The 15238-nt window shown below is 29.7% G+C and overlaps 1 protein-coding gene and 2 pseudogenes across 1 annotated transcript; all 3 read left to right on the top strand.

Annotated features, from left to right (window-relative positions):
* Positions 1-354: 354 nt before the first annotated feature.
* Positions 355-1124, top strand: LOC148206847 (putative lipid-binding protein AIR1 pseudogene; annotated as a pseudogene).
* A 3846-nt stretch (positions 1125-4970) lies between these two features.
* On the top strand, positions 4971-5725 carry LOC148206848 (putative lipid-binding protein AIR1 pseudogene; annotated as a pseudogene).
* Positions 5726-10734: 5009 nt separating this feature from the next.
* Positions 10735-11490, top strand: LOC148206849 (cortical cell-delineating protein-like). The gene has a single exon (XM_088104841.1). It carries the CDS (start codon positions 10803-10805, stop codon positions 11316-11318), a length of 516 nt encoding a protein of 171 aa, XP_087960967.1. The 5' UTR covers positions 10735-10802; the 3' UTR covers positions 11319-11490.
* Positions 11491-15238: the final 3748 nt, after the last annotated feature.

Raw genomic sequence — 15238 nt, forward strand, 5'->3', positions numbered from 1 at the left:
CCTTGAGCTCTTGAAATAATAATTCATTTTCAATAATAATATGTCAAAAATGACAAAATCCTGTAAATATATTATGCATTGTTAAAAGCTAATGAATCTATTTTGAAATTTCGGAAGCAAGTATACGTGAAATGATTTCATGGAGTTGACAACTAACCACACCGGAAATCAGTATATAACTCCAAACTAGATATTATATAATATTATATTCCTTCGTCCCTGCTGATCCAGTGCCAGCTTGTACATTTTTCATCCAAAGCTCGGTCACGTCATCACGTGGGCCTCCAAGTAAACCTAATTATTTTAAACCTTAAAATTTAAAGACAATCTCGAATATCAGCCTATAAAAGCCGCACTCATTCGTCTCCAATCTCACACAGCAAAGCAAAGCAAGAGTGTAAAGTGTTGTAAGAGTGAGGAAGTTGTAACGACAGAGTGAAATGGCTTCGAAGGGTGCTCTTCTCTTGTGTCTGAACATCTTGTTTTTCAGTGTGGTTAGCTCCACATACGTGCCATGCAACCCACCCCCAAAAGCTCCAAAAAAGCCACCACACACACCTGTGCCAAAGCCACCTTCCACAAAGTATGGGAGTTGCCCAGAAGACACCCTTAAGTTCGGTGTGTGCGCTGATGTGTTGGGTTTGATCGGCGTGCAGCTTGGGAAGCCACCAAAGACCCCATGCTGCAAACTCATCCAGGGCCTTGCTGATCTTGAAGCTGCCGTCTGCCTTTGCACTGCTCTCAAAGCTAACGTCTTGGGCATCAACCTCAATGTCCCCGTCAAGTTGAACTTGCTTCTCAACTACTGTGGAAAGAAAACTCCTAAGGATTTCCTCTGCAATTAAACAAACACTTCCCATAACCACTTTCACACACTTAATAATCACCATCTCCTAAGCTTTTCTATTTTCCTATATTCCTTATTCATAACTATTCTGTGTACTTAGTGTTCCCCCTGGTGCTTGCCATTTACCCAACGAACATTTCGTTCGTACTACTGGTTTTGGCTATTATCATCATTGTCGTGGTTTAAAAAGACTCCCTGGGTCTTTCTTGTTAGCTTCTATAGTCCTTTGTATTCCAAGTGGTTTTTACCAATAAAAGTTCTACATTTAAGCTTATAAGATTAAGTACTCCTTTATATAATTTTTTCTTTTTCAATTCTTTCCATATATACGAGAGAAAAAGAACAGCAGCAAAACTCTAATTATGAAGAGACGGCGTGGTCTTGTTGTTCTTAATTTAATCGTCTTCTTCTTTTCCAAACCGACTCACAGAAAGATTGAAATGGAAGCTCTTCAATAATCTTTCGCCCGTATAAAAAGAGGCCACAAGAGTACAAAAGGAAAAAAACAAAGCAGAGTGTTTTTACTTTCTCCTGTGAAATTATTATAGCACAATGATATGACGGAACTAGAGGATTTACCACTTTAGTTGTTCAAGTATGTAAATTTTGAATATAGATTGTATTTTTATTTATTTTTTGGTTGGAAGAAGTATGGATTGTAAGCTGAATAAGTTTTTATAACATTTGTGTTCGAACATGATTGAGACTCTGCGTGGGCAAGCTCAATCATAATTGATTTATGTTTTGGAATTTTGTTTCTAAAATTGTCATTTGCCAGAACCTGCTTGGCCTTGTTATGTATGTATATGTGTATATTTATTTTCATATCCGAGGGAGCACGACATATTACTCCTATATAACAATTATGGGAGTTTATAATATTTACAGTCTCGCAGTATGTATCATTTTGAGTAATGTATACGTTTCAAAATGGAAATATTCGTTGAAAAGGAAGGCATTCTTTCCTCTGAAAATAAGCGTGGAAGAACATTAGAAAAAGAATTTTTGTCCTAAACCTCGTAAATTTGGTGAAATATTGTACAGGTTACAATATAGTCCCATCGAATTTGTCATTGAAGGGAGGAAAATATAATGGTGCAAGATTTAATTCGTTTAATTATGATTAAGTGAGATGGAGTCAATATTAATAAAATAATTATACATAATATTGAAGAAATAATAACTTATTAAAAACTAAATGTATAACATGATTTTCTACATTCTTAACATTTAAAGTTCATGCAAAAGGTTCCAATATAACTTTCATAACTCTCAGTTTTTTAACTATAAATATCACAATTATTAAAATTAACATTTAGAATAAGATTGAAAATGACAAATGTAGATTTTTTCCTTTTAAGAAAAGTCAATTTGACGCTTTATTAATCACTTTTCATAAATCCGTTGTGAACATTATTTTAATGGTTTAATTATATTTTTTTTTTGCAGAGTATTTTTTTTGGGCTGTGTTCTTAAATTGATTTTATAGTTTATTTTGTTTTTTTAGTCCGACGAATTGGTTTTTCAAAATGCTGTTTTGATGCTATTTTATTATTTGAAAGATAAATTAAAAAAATTAAGTATTGAGTGTAGATGGCAAACGGATTCGAACACCCAAGTGTTCCTTATTTTCTATATTCTTTTTTATTGATAAAAAAAATTAAGTATTCATGGTACCCGTTATTCTTCACATAAATTTACAATAATTCACCCTAATTTCACTATAATAGCCTTTCAAGTACTATATTGTTGAATGATTTTCATTTGTTGAGAAGGCAGAAACCATGTTAAGTTGAACCTAATTTCCTCTATTATTTGGTTTTGTTCAAGTGCTTTATTTAATTTCATTACATCATTCAATAGAAGATACACAACTTCTAACATATATGATAGATAGTTTGTGTACATCTACTTTAGAGAATAACCTAAGCAATATTCCAGCTCAATGATAAAAAAATATTATTTACATGTCTTCTCCACTCATATAGGCATGTTTTAGTTAGTTATAAAAGTTATATTGTACCAATGCATATATCATATCATCTTTCTAAAATCCATCAATAAAATATATTAATAGTGCAAATGTTTTTGTTATTGAAGAATATTTCCATCCATAAATCTTGTTGGAAAATTAGTGCTAAATTTCTCACTTTAACTTTGACTTAACTTTGACCATGTTGTGGTAAAATTCTTAGTTAATGATTTTGTTTTTCCAAATTTCTTAATAAATTAGTCGTTAATTGAATTTTTGAAAATTCGTTAGTACATTCGTTGGTAATTGAAATTTTGAAAATTCATTGATAATTTCATCATTGTATTTGTTGATAAAATAAGAGTCAATATTCTGGTTGAATTTAATAAAATATGTATTATAAATTAAGTGGAAATTAGTGAGAAGAAGGAAAAGGAAAAGAAAAAGAAAGAGAAAAACAATAAGGAGGAAGATGATGGAAAGATAATAAAACCCATGGTTGCAATGACTCATACTAACAATGAAAAAGGAGGAAAAACAACACAACAAGAAAAAAAGAGGAAAAAGAAGATAAGGAACCATAGGTGATGAATACAACTATGAAGGGAATAATGACAAACTATGGAGGAAGAGAGGAGGAGGAGAGAAAGAAGAAAAAAGAAGAAGAAGAAGAAAGAAAGGAGGAAGAAAATCATAATTCAATATTTACCAACAAAAAAACTATCGATAATTACAAAAATATATTTAACAATAAATTTAAGTCATCATTAATTATTAACAATTTTCTGATTTTTCAATAAATTCATCCAACATATATTTAACGATAAGTAATTACCGACATATTTTCTAATATATCAATAAAACTCATTAACAAATATGTTACCCATATATTTTTAAACAAACTAACAAATAAGTTTTATCGATAAAAAGAATTAACCTGCGCTCTGTAACATTAGAAAATCTTGAATCTTTAGTAAAAATTTTACCATGAAAATTTTCACACTACATCTTCTAAATTTTTATTTTTGAATATTTGTGTTAAAATTAATTTTAGTTAATAAAAAAGCGCATTAGTTTTTAACTGTGTCTCAACCTTAAATATTTCATACGACTTAACGTATGCGTGAAATGATTTTACTTCAGAACTAACCACATAGCATATGCACATGACACGAGCTTCCATAGTTAATATTATTAATTTTATTCCTCATTCAATGATATGACCCGATGCCAGTGTGTCCAATTTCCTCCCATGGGTTCACTCACATGGGCCTCCAAGTAAACCTAATTATTTTAAGGGTGTTGCTCCCTCCACCTCCACACCTTTCTCCCTCCACCTTCCCAATTTTTTTTAATTCCAATTATATCCTTAAATTAAAATTTTTTACTTTTATTATTTTAATTTATTTCAAACCTAATTCTCCTTACATTATTAAAATATATTAAAAATATATTCAAAAATAATAAATCAAAACATTTAAATTAAATTATTAAAATATTTCAAAAATAAAGAATAAACTAATAAAACAAACCCTAAAATTACAAATGTAACTTTTGACATCCTTAAACGGATGTCAACATCCGTTTAAGGAAAAAACGGATGTCAACATCCGTTTAAGGAAAAAACGGATGTCGACATCCGTTTTACCTTAAACGGATTTTGACATCCGTTGAAGGATTTTGACATTCGTTGAAGGATTTTGACATCCGTGGAAGGATGTCACCTCCGTTTAAAGGTTACGTTTTTTATTTTAGGGTTTTATTTGAAGGTTTATTCGAATACGCACCTTGAGAAAGCAACACACGCACTGCTTGATACGCACCATGAGAGCGACACTGTACCACGAGAGAGACTGTTTGATACGCAATTTGTAGTATCTCACAACGACAAAAGAAAGAGATGAAGAAATATAATGTTAAAATAAAAGAAAAGTATTTTATTCATGTACGGAGAACTAAAATAGATTATTAGTGGAATAGGTTGTGAATGGGTAAAATTAAAAAATAACCCTAAAAATAAAATTTTAGTTAGGGACAAAATAGTAAAGGGGAGGTGGAGGGAGAAAGGTGTGGTGGTGAAGGGAGCAACACCCTTATTTTAAACCGTAAAATTGAAAGACAGTCTCCAATCTCAGCCTATAAAAGCCGCACCCATTCCTCTCCAATCTCACACAACAAAGCAAAGCAAGAGTGTAAGAGTGTTGTAAGAGTGAGGACGTTATAACGACAGAGTGAAATGGCTTCGAAGGGTGCTCTTCTCTTGTGTCTGAACATCTTGTTTTTCAGTGTGGTTAGCTCCACATACGTGCCATGCAACCCACCCCCAAAAGCTCCCAAAAAGCCACCACACACGCCTGTGCCAAAGCCACCTCCCACAAAGTATGGGACTTGCCCAGAAGACACCCTTAAGTTCGGTGTGTGTGCTGATGTGTTGGGTTTGATCGGCGTGCAGCTTGGGAAGCCACCAAAGACCCCATGCTGCAAACTCATCCAGGGCCTTGCTGATCTTGAAGCTGCCGTCTGCCTTTGCACTGCTCTCAAAGCTAACGTCTTGGGCATCAACCTCAATGTCCCCGTCAAGTTGAACTTGCTTCTCAATTACTGTGGAAAGAAAACTCCTAAGGATTTCCTCTGCAATTAAACAAGCACTTCTCATAACCACTTTCACACACTTAATAATCACCATCTCCTAAGCTTCTCTATTTTCCTATATTCCTTATTCATCACTATTCTGTGCACTTAGAGTTCTCCCTGGTGCTTTCCATTTACTCAGCGAACATTTCGTTCGTACTACTGGTTTTGGCTATTATTATCATTGTCGTGGTTGAAAATTGAAACACTTCCTGGGAAATCCTTTTGTATTTTATGTGAAATTTCTACGAATAAATTTTTATATTTGCAGCTCATATGATGCATTGTTTCCTCTGTCACTCTTTTATTCTACTCCTAAGCATTCAAGCTACTTTATGAAATTACATATTTGTGGATCGGTTGTAAAATTAAGTTTTAATAGATATTTCTCTTCTACATATTAAATCCTTGGGAAGATTGAAATGGAAGGTTTTCAATAATCGTCCGCACAGAAAGAAAGAGATACCAAGAGTACTGTAGTTAGAAAAGAAAGAAAAGCTTTTTCGCTTTGATTGAAGCTAAACAGAAGTAGAATATTTTTGTGACTTTTTGTAGAGAAGCAAAAGATAAATGAGGTTATGATGAAGAGGGAAAAGGTTACAGCACAAGATGTGTCCAACTTGGAATTGTCATTCCTTATTTTTTGAATATAGATTTATAACTTTTTTTTGGGAGAAAAAAAATTGTGAATTGTTAGCTGAATAAGTGCTTTAAAGTAGAAAAATAGAGAAAGGCAGAAGTAAATGTGATATGTATAGGTGATTGAACGTGGTCGACACTGTGTGTGGAAGCTCAATTATTATTTGTTTGTTGGTTTTGGAATTTTCTTCCTGAAATTGTCATTTGCCACTGGCTTGACCTTGAAATATGTACAATGTTTCATAAGCGAGCAAGACATGGTGAATATATAACACTGAACTATATTCTTCTAGGTTAAGGTTTGAATAAATCCTTAATCCCACCACTTTGTTAAGTGAAAGACTAAAATATGAATGAAGAATGAAGTTTAATTAATCATATAAATAAAATGTATAGTTTTTTCTTTTTTTTATTATCAGCAATAAAATGTATCTTTCTATAAACTATCTTTCTATAATGTATATAACGCATAATAAAATTTATAGTTATGATTAAAATTAATAAAATAATATAAACTATCTTTCTATAATTAATTTTCCTCACCTCTCCCAATCTTAGTACACATACCACTGTTAGTCATAGAAGAAATAAGTTGTTATGGTTTAAAAACTTTATATACAGTATTACGAGTTTGAATCAAAGTTCTTAATCATATTAGGAAAAATATTAATTTATCATGGATTTTTCTGGTGTGTCCTTATAGTACGAATCCAAATTCACTTAGTACACCTTGATAATTATTGAAACCAATTTTCTAAGTTTGATTTTCATACATTTATTTACTTGAAAGAATGAAAGAATAAGTTATATTTAAATAGAACATAAGTCTAATTTTTATACCATTATAAATAAAAAAATCCAGTTAAAAAAATGTAATTATGTGTAATTTTTTTCAAAAAAATATTTTTCATTTAATTTTAAACTAATACTATTAAAAAAATAATATATTTATTGAGAATACAATTTTTTCTATACGTAATAACAAGTTGTCGTACTTTTATAAATTATCTCATAAAATTCATATTTATGATTTGTTCATAATAAATGCTAACATGTAATATTAATTTTAAAAATTGATAGTACACAATAAAAAATATTATTAATCAATCACATAATATAATTAATTAATTAATCACACTTAATAATTTTTTTAAAAGCTATAATTTTTTAATAATATAAATTATATTCAAACAAATATAATTGATGCAACTATAACTAAAGTTATTAACACACACTAAAAAAACTGACAATATAAAAATTAGGCCCACGTACTATTCTTTAAATTTTGGTTAAGTTAAAAAAAATTATGTATCTAATTTCAACAAATAATATTTAAATTTTACCATTTAATATATATATATAACCAACGTATAAAAAATATCAATTTTATTTTTAATAAAAAAATTATAATATTTTCACTATATATAATGGTTCTTACATGTATACACGGTTTTTCTAATTTAAAATATCTATATAAAAAAATTTGTATAACGTTTTTTTGTTATATATGTATTTATATATACTAATTCATTTAATTGATTATAAGCAACCTGTCAAAATATACAAATTTAATAATTGACATATATGATAATTTTTGAAATAATTACTTTTCCCAAATTGTGACTCTCCTTTCTCTAAAACTTAAAATAATACTATAACACATATGCAAAGTTGACCAACTTCTTTATACGTAATGAGTAGTCTTAAATTGCGTGCTCCTAATTTATTACACGGTAAAATGATGATGCGGTAAATAAGAAAAAGAAATCATAGTAGGAAATTGGTATAGTAGTGATCCATAAAGAAGTTACGAGGAACAGGACGGTAGGTGTCGTGACTCTGAACTTGCATCAGCAGCTACAATCCGCGTGTCATTGACTTCCTTCTATGTCTTCTCTTCATTTGGATCATTGTTATATTAACGAAGCCAGAATTAATGAGATGTGGCCCAACCTTTTGCAGTAAGTCATGCACAACCGCCAACGCGCCAAGGACTACAAGACAGGGATGGTAAAGACTAGGATTTTACGTATACCATTATATACTATTTGTCTTTCTATTATTTGTATCTCATTCAATTGTACACTTCTTGTATCACTGTCGCTCTATCATATACCTATCTAATTTAGAGTAAAACCAACCAAAAAACCTGCAAGTGCTCTCCAAAAGCATTAAAATTACAACTCCCAAATTTACCAACAGCATTTGATCATCCATACTTCTCCAGGTTTCCTCCCTCTTGCTGCAATAGTTTGTAGTTTAGCATCTTTTTTAGGTTAATAGATCCTTAAACATCAACACACACAAATTCATCGTATTAGTAATAAGAAATGGACTTTAAATTTAACGCAATCTCACAAAATTAATTTATAAAGTGATGTTTGTACACACTTATTTATATATATATATATATATATATATATATATATATATATATATATATATATATTATAAATTGGTTTTATCTTTAGTCAATGTTAGATTTTCAACAAATGACTCATCAACCAAACAATTTAATTTTAAAAAAAATTATATCTTTGACTGAGAACTCATAACTTACTATATTTGACTGATTATTCTGGATCGACTATATACTTGATCAAATACCCATAACCGAGAACATTTATTGTTGGTCAAACACTTTTGACTGACCATTCATGATCGAACACTTTTGGTTGTTTATCCTTCGACCAACCTCTTGGACATAAGTATGATTTATTACTTTGATCGAACAATATGACCAACTAGTTATAGAATGATTTGATTAACATAATGATAATCATGAATCAACATGTTAATGTTGATTAATATATAATCAAGTTATGATTATGCTGACAAAAAAGTAAAAATCCACAACCACAATAAATAAACCTCGAAGTTATGATTTTAAAACACATACATTAAATAATGTATCAATCGATCATCTATTAACTTTTGTATCGAAGTATCTTCTACATGTATTATCTTACTAGACTCAATCCACCATCCATTCGACCATAGAACGCGACACAAACACCCGAATGAAACAAACATTCTAGAAATTCACAATTTGACATTGGAAACCGACCACAAAAGCTCGGTACATACATCTCGAAACAAAATTGATTAAACTTTTTTTTCCTTATAATAATACGTTATTCTATTATACATTGTTAGCATCATATCATTTTATATACATATATTATACATTATACATTATTAGCATCACATCATATTATATATATATATATATATATATATATATATATATATATATATATATATATATATATATATATATATATATATATATATATAAAAGGTAACTACGAAGGAAGTATATAAAATCATAAGAATTCGATTATATTTAAAAACAAAGAGATGATGAGATAACACATTAAAAAGTTTGGACATCACGATAAACAAAATAGAAAATATATTTTTTTATTAGTATTTATGTCCAAAATCATGTATTAAATATGTTTTGAAATAGTTTAAAGGTGAATTAAAAATAGGAGTTTAATCTATTATATTGCTGCCAACAACTATGTTATCAGCTTTTACGCTATCAAGGTTTTTAGACAATTTCCTTGTAAATGAAGAGCTTTTTCTTGCAAAGGGAGTGATTGTATTTTAAAATTATCATAAACAAGTAATACTGAAAAGAAACTATGTTTTGTATATATTTAAATAAAATTATGCTCTAGGAGAGTAATTTTGAGCTGAGATTGTTGTGATGCAAAGTTACTCTTATACTACTTATAGAATGTCAAATCTACCTAATATATAAATAGGTTTCTTTGTAATGATTGGAATAGACTAAACTCCGAAATGAAATCTAAGTATAAATAGATTTTTTTTAACGATTTATTTGTGTGATATTTTTTTCTAGAAATCTGGTATTCAAAATTAGCATGTATCTATTGAAATTTCTCTGCACATGTTACGACACCCTTAATGTTCCATTTTTTTATTTATATATTAGTTATTAATGATAAAAATAATATACAATTTAATAATTAATAATTGAAAAATAATTATGTTAAAATGAAGAAAGTTAATTGTGGACTGTGTTGAATAATAATTTATCACTTGCGAGTTTTGACACTAACAGCATTCGGCTAAATGGATCCACCTTGTTCTTGTTTGAATGCTTTGCTCCATCGTCCAAAACTTTCACTTTGTAATGGGCTATGATACTTTTGTTGTATTTATTAAGGAAGAAGTTTGACTGAATTATGTATGTAAAATAAACATCTCACATTATGATGATTAGTGTTACTCATTCTAGTGATTCATTTATTTTCTCTACCTCTCGCTGTCACATATTCAGAGCTCTGTCATATGAATCAGAGAGGCCGAATATTGCAAAACAAATTATGTGAAAATACAATGGAAATCTGCGACACTGCACACAGATTTCAGCACTCTGAACAGTTCACGGATCGTACTGAACAAGTCACGGAGTCACTCTCGAAATTCGAAAACCCTCCAAACAAAACTCCAAAAACTTCAATTACCTCTCTCTATCTGTCACTTAGAAGAAGCCTTCGTGGATCGATGTTCTATGTACATGCTGCCGCGTGTAATACTCATCAGCACAAGGTTCAATTTTATTTTCAGCTAAAGCATATACTTATATCACAGACTCCATATATATACACTTACGCTTCTCGGAATATCAAACCCAATACATAGAACAGCAATAAGAAGAATTTAGAACCCAGAGCTATCATGTCTCCAAAATCAAAGGCTAAAGCCATGTTCTTCATCATCAAAGTAATAATGTTAAACTTTTTGCCACCAATATATGCATGTGGTCATTGCACTCCGCCACGTCACCCCAAGCACCCACCGCATCACGGCGGAGGCACGCCAAAAGTATCCCCTCCTCTCCCACCGATCATAATCAACCCTCCTGTGGTGCCCCCGCCGGTTGTGATTTACCCTCCACCAAGCTCACCGCCGTACTCGCCGCCGCATCGGACATGCCCAATTGATGCCCTTAAATTGGGACTTTGCTTGGACGTGCTCGGGGGATTGGTGCACGTGGGAATAGGGAACCCAGCGGAGAACGTGTGCTGTCCCGTAATACAAGGGTTGCTTGACCTTGAAGCTGCAATTTGTCTTTGCACCGTTATTCGGGCTAAGCTTCTGAACCTGAATATCTTCCTACCTCTTGCACTTCAAGTTTTGATCACTTGTGGGAAGACTCCTCCTCCTGGTTTTGTTTGTCCACCTTTGTACTGAACCACTGCATGTATGCATGCACTACTTCATAGCATTCCATGCTTGATATCATCATGGCCAGTTCTAGTTTGTTACTGCTTAGTACTACTAGATTAATATGTATGTCCCTTTCCTTTCTATTAGGGTTTCAGGGTTTATGTTATAACTCGTATTTCTATGTGTTTAGCTTTAATTACGGTGCGCGTAACTTTTAAATTTTCCTGTTTTGAGTTAAGGGCTTCGAGTTAACTTCTTTGCTACAAAATCCGTTTAATGTCTTATTCACTTATTCATGCTCTGTCTGTTTTCTCCGTCTGTGGTCTCTCAGATCACGTGGACGCACACGCACCAACATTGGGAGAGTTCATCACCTGTGTATATGTTTTAAAGAGTTTTTCTTTTTTCTCTGTACTTTTTTATTAATTTTATATTTTTTCAGATGAGATTGCTAAGATATATGTTCACAATTCTTTTTCTAAGAAGGCTCTTTTGTAGTTTTTAAAATCTTATTGAAATGTTTAATTATGTCAGTCTTTAAATAAATTCTAGTCCTTCAAATTTAGTTTTTGATGTAAATTCAATTTTTTTAATATATTAAAAATATAATTTTAAAATTTGGAAACCATCAACAAAACTATCCAAATTTTTTGGGATAAAAAATTAATATCACCAATCACATAATCGAGTTATTGATATTTAAGTGAGAATTAAAATCTAAAAAAGTAATACTACCTAATCAATTTCTTCTAAAAATAATATTGTTGTAAATGTTCACGAGAGAGAAATAATACACTATAGTTTCTTAAATTTCTTCAACACTATAAGGTGGACATTGTTAGATTATTTACTTGCTTGTATGGTGTGTTAATATTAATTTAGAACTAGTTACATGGATTCTAGATCCAGTGGGATACATGAAAATCACAATCTTATAAATTACACTTTTACAAATAAAGTTCGACAAATCCTAATGAAGGACACATGAAATTCATTATTAAGGCTTATAAGAATTGCTACTTTTAGGTATGACCAACTGAACATAATAATTGAAAGAATTAATCATAATTGATTCCTTTAATTATATATTAAGCTGATAATATACACTTATGATGCATCCCCTAATTAAGCTGGTGATTATTTCAAGTGATAATGAGTGTAAGATGGTTATTTGTTTACTTTTGAGGTTTAATTCTTATATTATCACATTTATAATATAAACACTTTGTTGGTTTATATACGATACGATTTAGAACGTTCTAGTGTTATATTATATTGTGTATATAGACTAACATTTCCATTTATGAAAATATAATTAAGATTTCATTAGTATTTTATTTTATACAATAATTGAATAACAAAACAATGTTTCTCCACATCCACAAACTTTGGCTACTGATTTTGAAGACGTCCTGCATTTGGGACATTCTCAAACAACTAATGCTCCTTCACGAAAAATCAAAATCATTTGAGAGTTCGGTGACAAAAAATATAATTAACCTTCTTTAAAATGTATAAAAAGTCAATCATTTTAATTTATTTAAAAACAAATGAGTTATTATAAAAATATATACAGTTTAAATGTTTACAACACATTTTGAGTAATACATCAAAAATTATTATCTATAATAATAATCAACATTCAAACACAATACATAATGCCTTAAATGTTTAGAGATAATAAATAAAATACAGTAATTTACAAATTTAGTTGCACTATCTATTTTGAGTTTGATCACCATATATTATGTAGAATAACTCTCCAATGTGAATAATAGAAAAACCATCATTACGTGAATGTTTTACAATGAAGATTTGACCATTTTCAAAATATACATTTTAAACTAAAAAGAAAACTATTATATAGAATACACATCCAGAACAATGTTTTAGTCTAATAAAACTTGTTAAGTAGAATATTTCTACGATGCCAATTGTGGCACTATTATTTCCTTAATTCTTTAAATAACATTTAAGTGATGATAAATCACTGTCCTTACATATTAGACAATACATCAATCATTGTTATTACATATTATAAAATACAATTATTTTGTCACATTACACATTGTTACTCATTTATCAATTTTAACGTTTTTTAATGTTTTGAAGGGTAGATCAATCTCTATTGGTTGGAAATTAATTGTGCACTCTTCTTAAGTGAAGTGACTATTTAAGATACAAAATCATTTGATTTATTTGAAAACTTAGTTAACAAATTCTATAAAAGAAAAAAGTACTTAACAAAGCTGAAAAAAGATATTTTATGTTAATATATTTAAACTTCAATATTTTGCCCAAAATAAAATAACTTTAAGCTTAAAAAATATAAGAAACAATATGACTTTTTTTTTATTGATAAAAGACAATTTAAGTGGTATCAATAAATAGTAAAAACTTTAATAAGTTAGTTTTTTTAAGAACAGTAAAAAAAAGATTAAAATTCGTGAGTCAACTCGATTTATTACAAATTTGAATCAAATTGACTTAAAAAAACTTTACAAATTTCAATACAAACCAAAAATAAACTCAATATACTAAGAATCTATGGTTGAACGTGCGTTGAGTCAGGTTCACTCACCAGATAAAAAAGGTCTACCTCACTTTAAAAATCCAACTCAAAACATAAGCAATATTTTTTTAATAAATTTTGGGAGAGAGAGTGACTATGCCTATGACACTTTATTTACTCTTTAGCTTTATATTTGGATTGTATTGAAGTTTAAGCTTTAAAATAAATATGTTGATTGATTTTTTCGATTATTTATATTTTATCTAAAATTATGATTTAGTTTTTTAAGATGAGTGATTTATTTATTGTCTAAAATAAGAAAAAAAAAACATAGATTTTTTACACTTTTGGATTTTGGTTAAATATTAAAAAAAGTTGTGATTGTTTTTAATTGAATGAACCAATTCGTTTAACCTACCATTAACCTATAGTAAGTCGAATAGACTCAAACTTTTTGAGTTCACAAATAAAAATAAGACGAATTGAATTGACTTACTAAATAATTAACTCAGTTGATCAGACCACATGATTGATTTTTTAACAGTTCTAGTTTATTATGTTAAAAGAGTCTTGATAAGAACAACATAAACATAAACAAAGTTAAAAATGTTTTGAAACTCGAATCATGATAATGCCAACTTTCACGCGATAAAAAGAAAATACTGTGTTAACAAGCTTAAAGTTGAATACTTTATCCAAAATAGATGAACTTTAAGTCGCAAAAAGAATATCATAAAGAGTAACAACTCGTAACAGACTTGTATTTTGCCCAAAGAAGATACAATTTAAGTCTTATAAACGAGCATCACAAACTCTAATACAGGATAAAAGTTCTTGAAATGAGAAAGGATTTAAGATTCAAATTTTAGCCATTCTCTTTCCAAAGGTTCGGATCTTGCCATATTTTGTGAATGCTAGAGTCCAACAACTCCAATACTAAACGTAATGCATTGGTTTGGCAAGACATGACAATAAGCTGAATAGAGAGCTTGAAAATTTTAATTTTAGAGAGTATAAAATAGTATAATACGTTTTTAAAGAACAAATATTTTACAACATTGTAACACCATTTTAAATTCCGACAAACCTTGAAATGGTGTGTAGTAGGGTTTTGGAGTGACAGAGGCACGAAGTGGTTGGCGAGTGAGAAAGGCAGTATAGTTATAGGGTATGATAAAGAGGAAGACGAAACATAGGATTTACTATGTGAGAAAGACAAAGTGGGAGTGGAAGAAAGAAAATAGAGAAAGATAGTGTACGAGGAGAAAAAAAATATTACTTATGTTTTGAAATTTTGTATTTTTGCCGTGGCAAAAACTTTCATTTATTTTCTTGTTTTGTATATTTTATAGATATATACTTTTTTTCCAATAAAAAAATAGAATTGATAACTCTTGATTAACAAAAACTTAATTACAACCTAAAAAATACT

The sequence above is a fragment of the Vigna umbellata genome, chromosome 1 (assembly GCF_029865625.1).
Source record: "Vigna umbellata cultivar VRB3 chromosome 1, Vumbellata_1.0, whole genome shotgun sequence".
NCBI lineage: Eukaryota > Viridiplantae > Streptophyta > Magnoliopsida > Fabales > Fabaceae > Vigna > Vigna umbellata.

Excerpts from the sequence above, each read along its gene's own strand:
- LOC148206849 (XM_088104841.1), top strand. The coding sequence starts at position 10,803 with ATGTCTCCAAAATCAAAGGCTAAAGCCATGTTCTTCATCATCAAAGTA.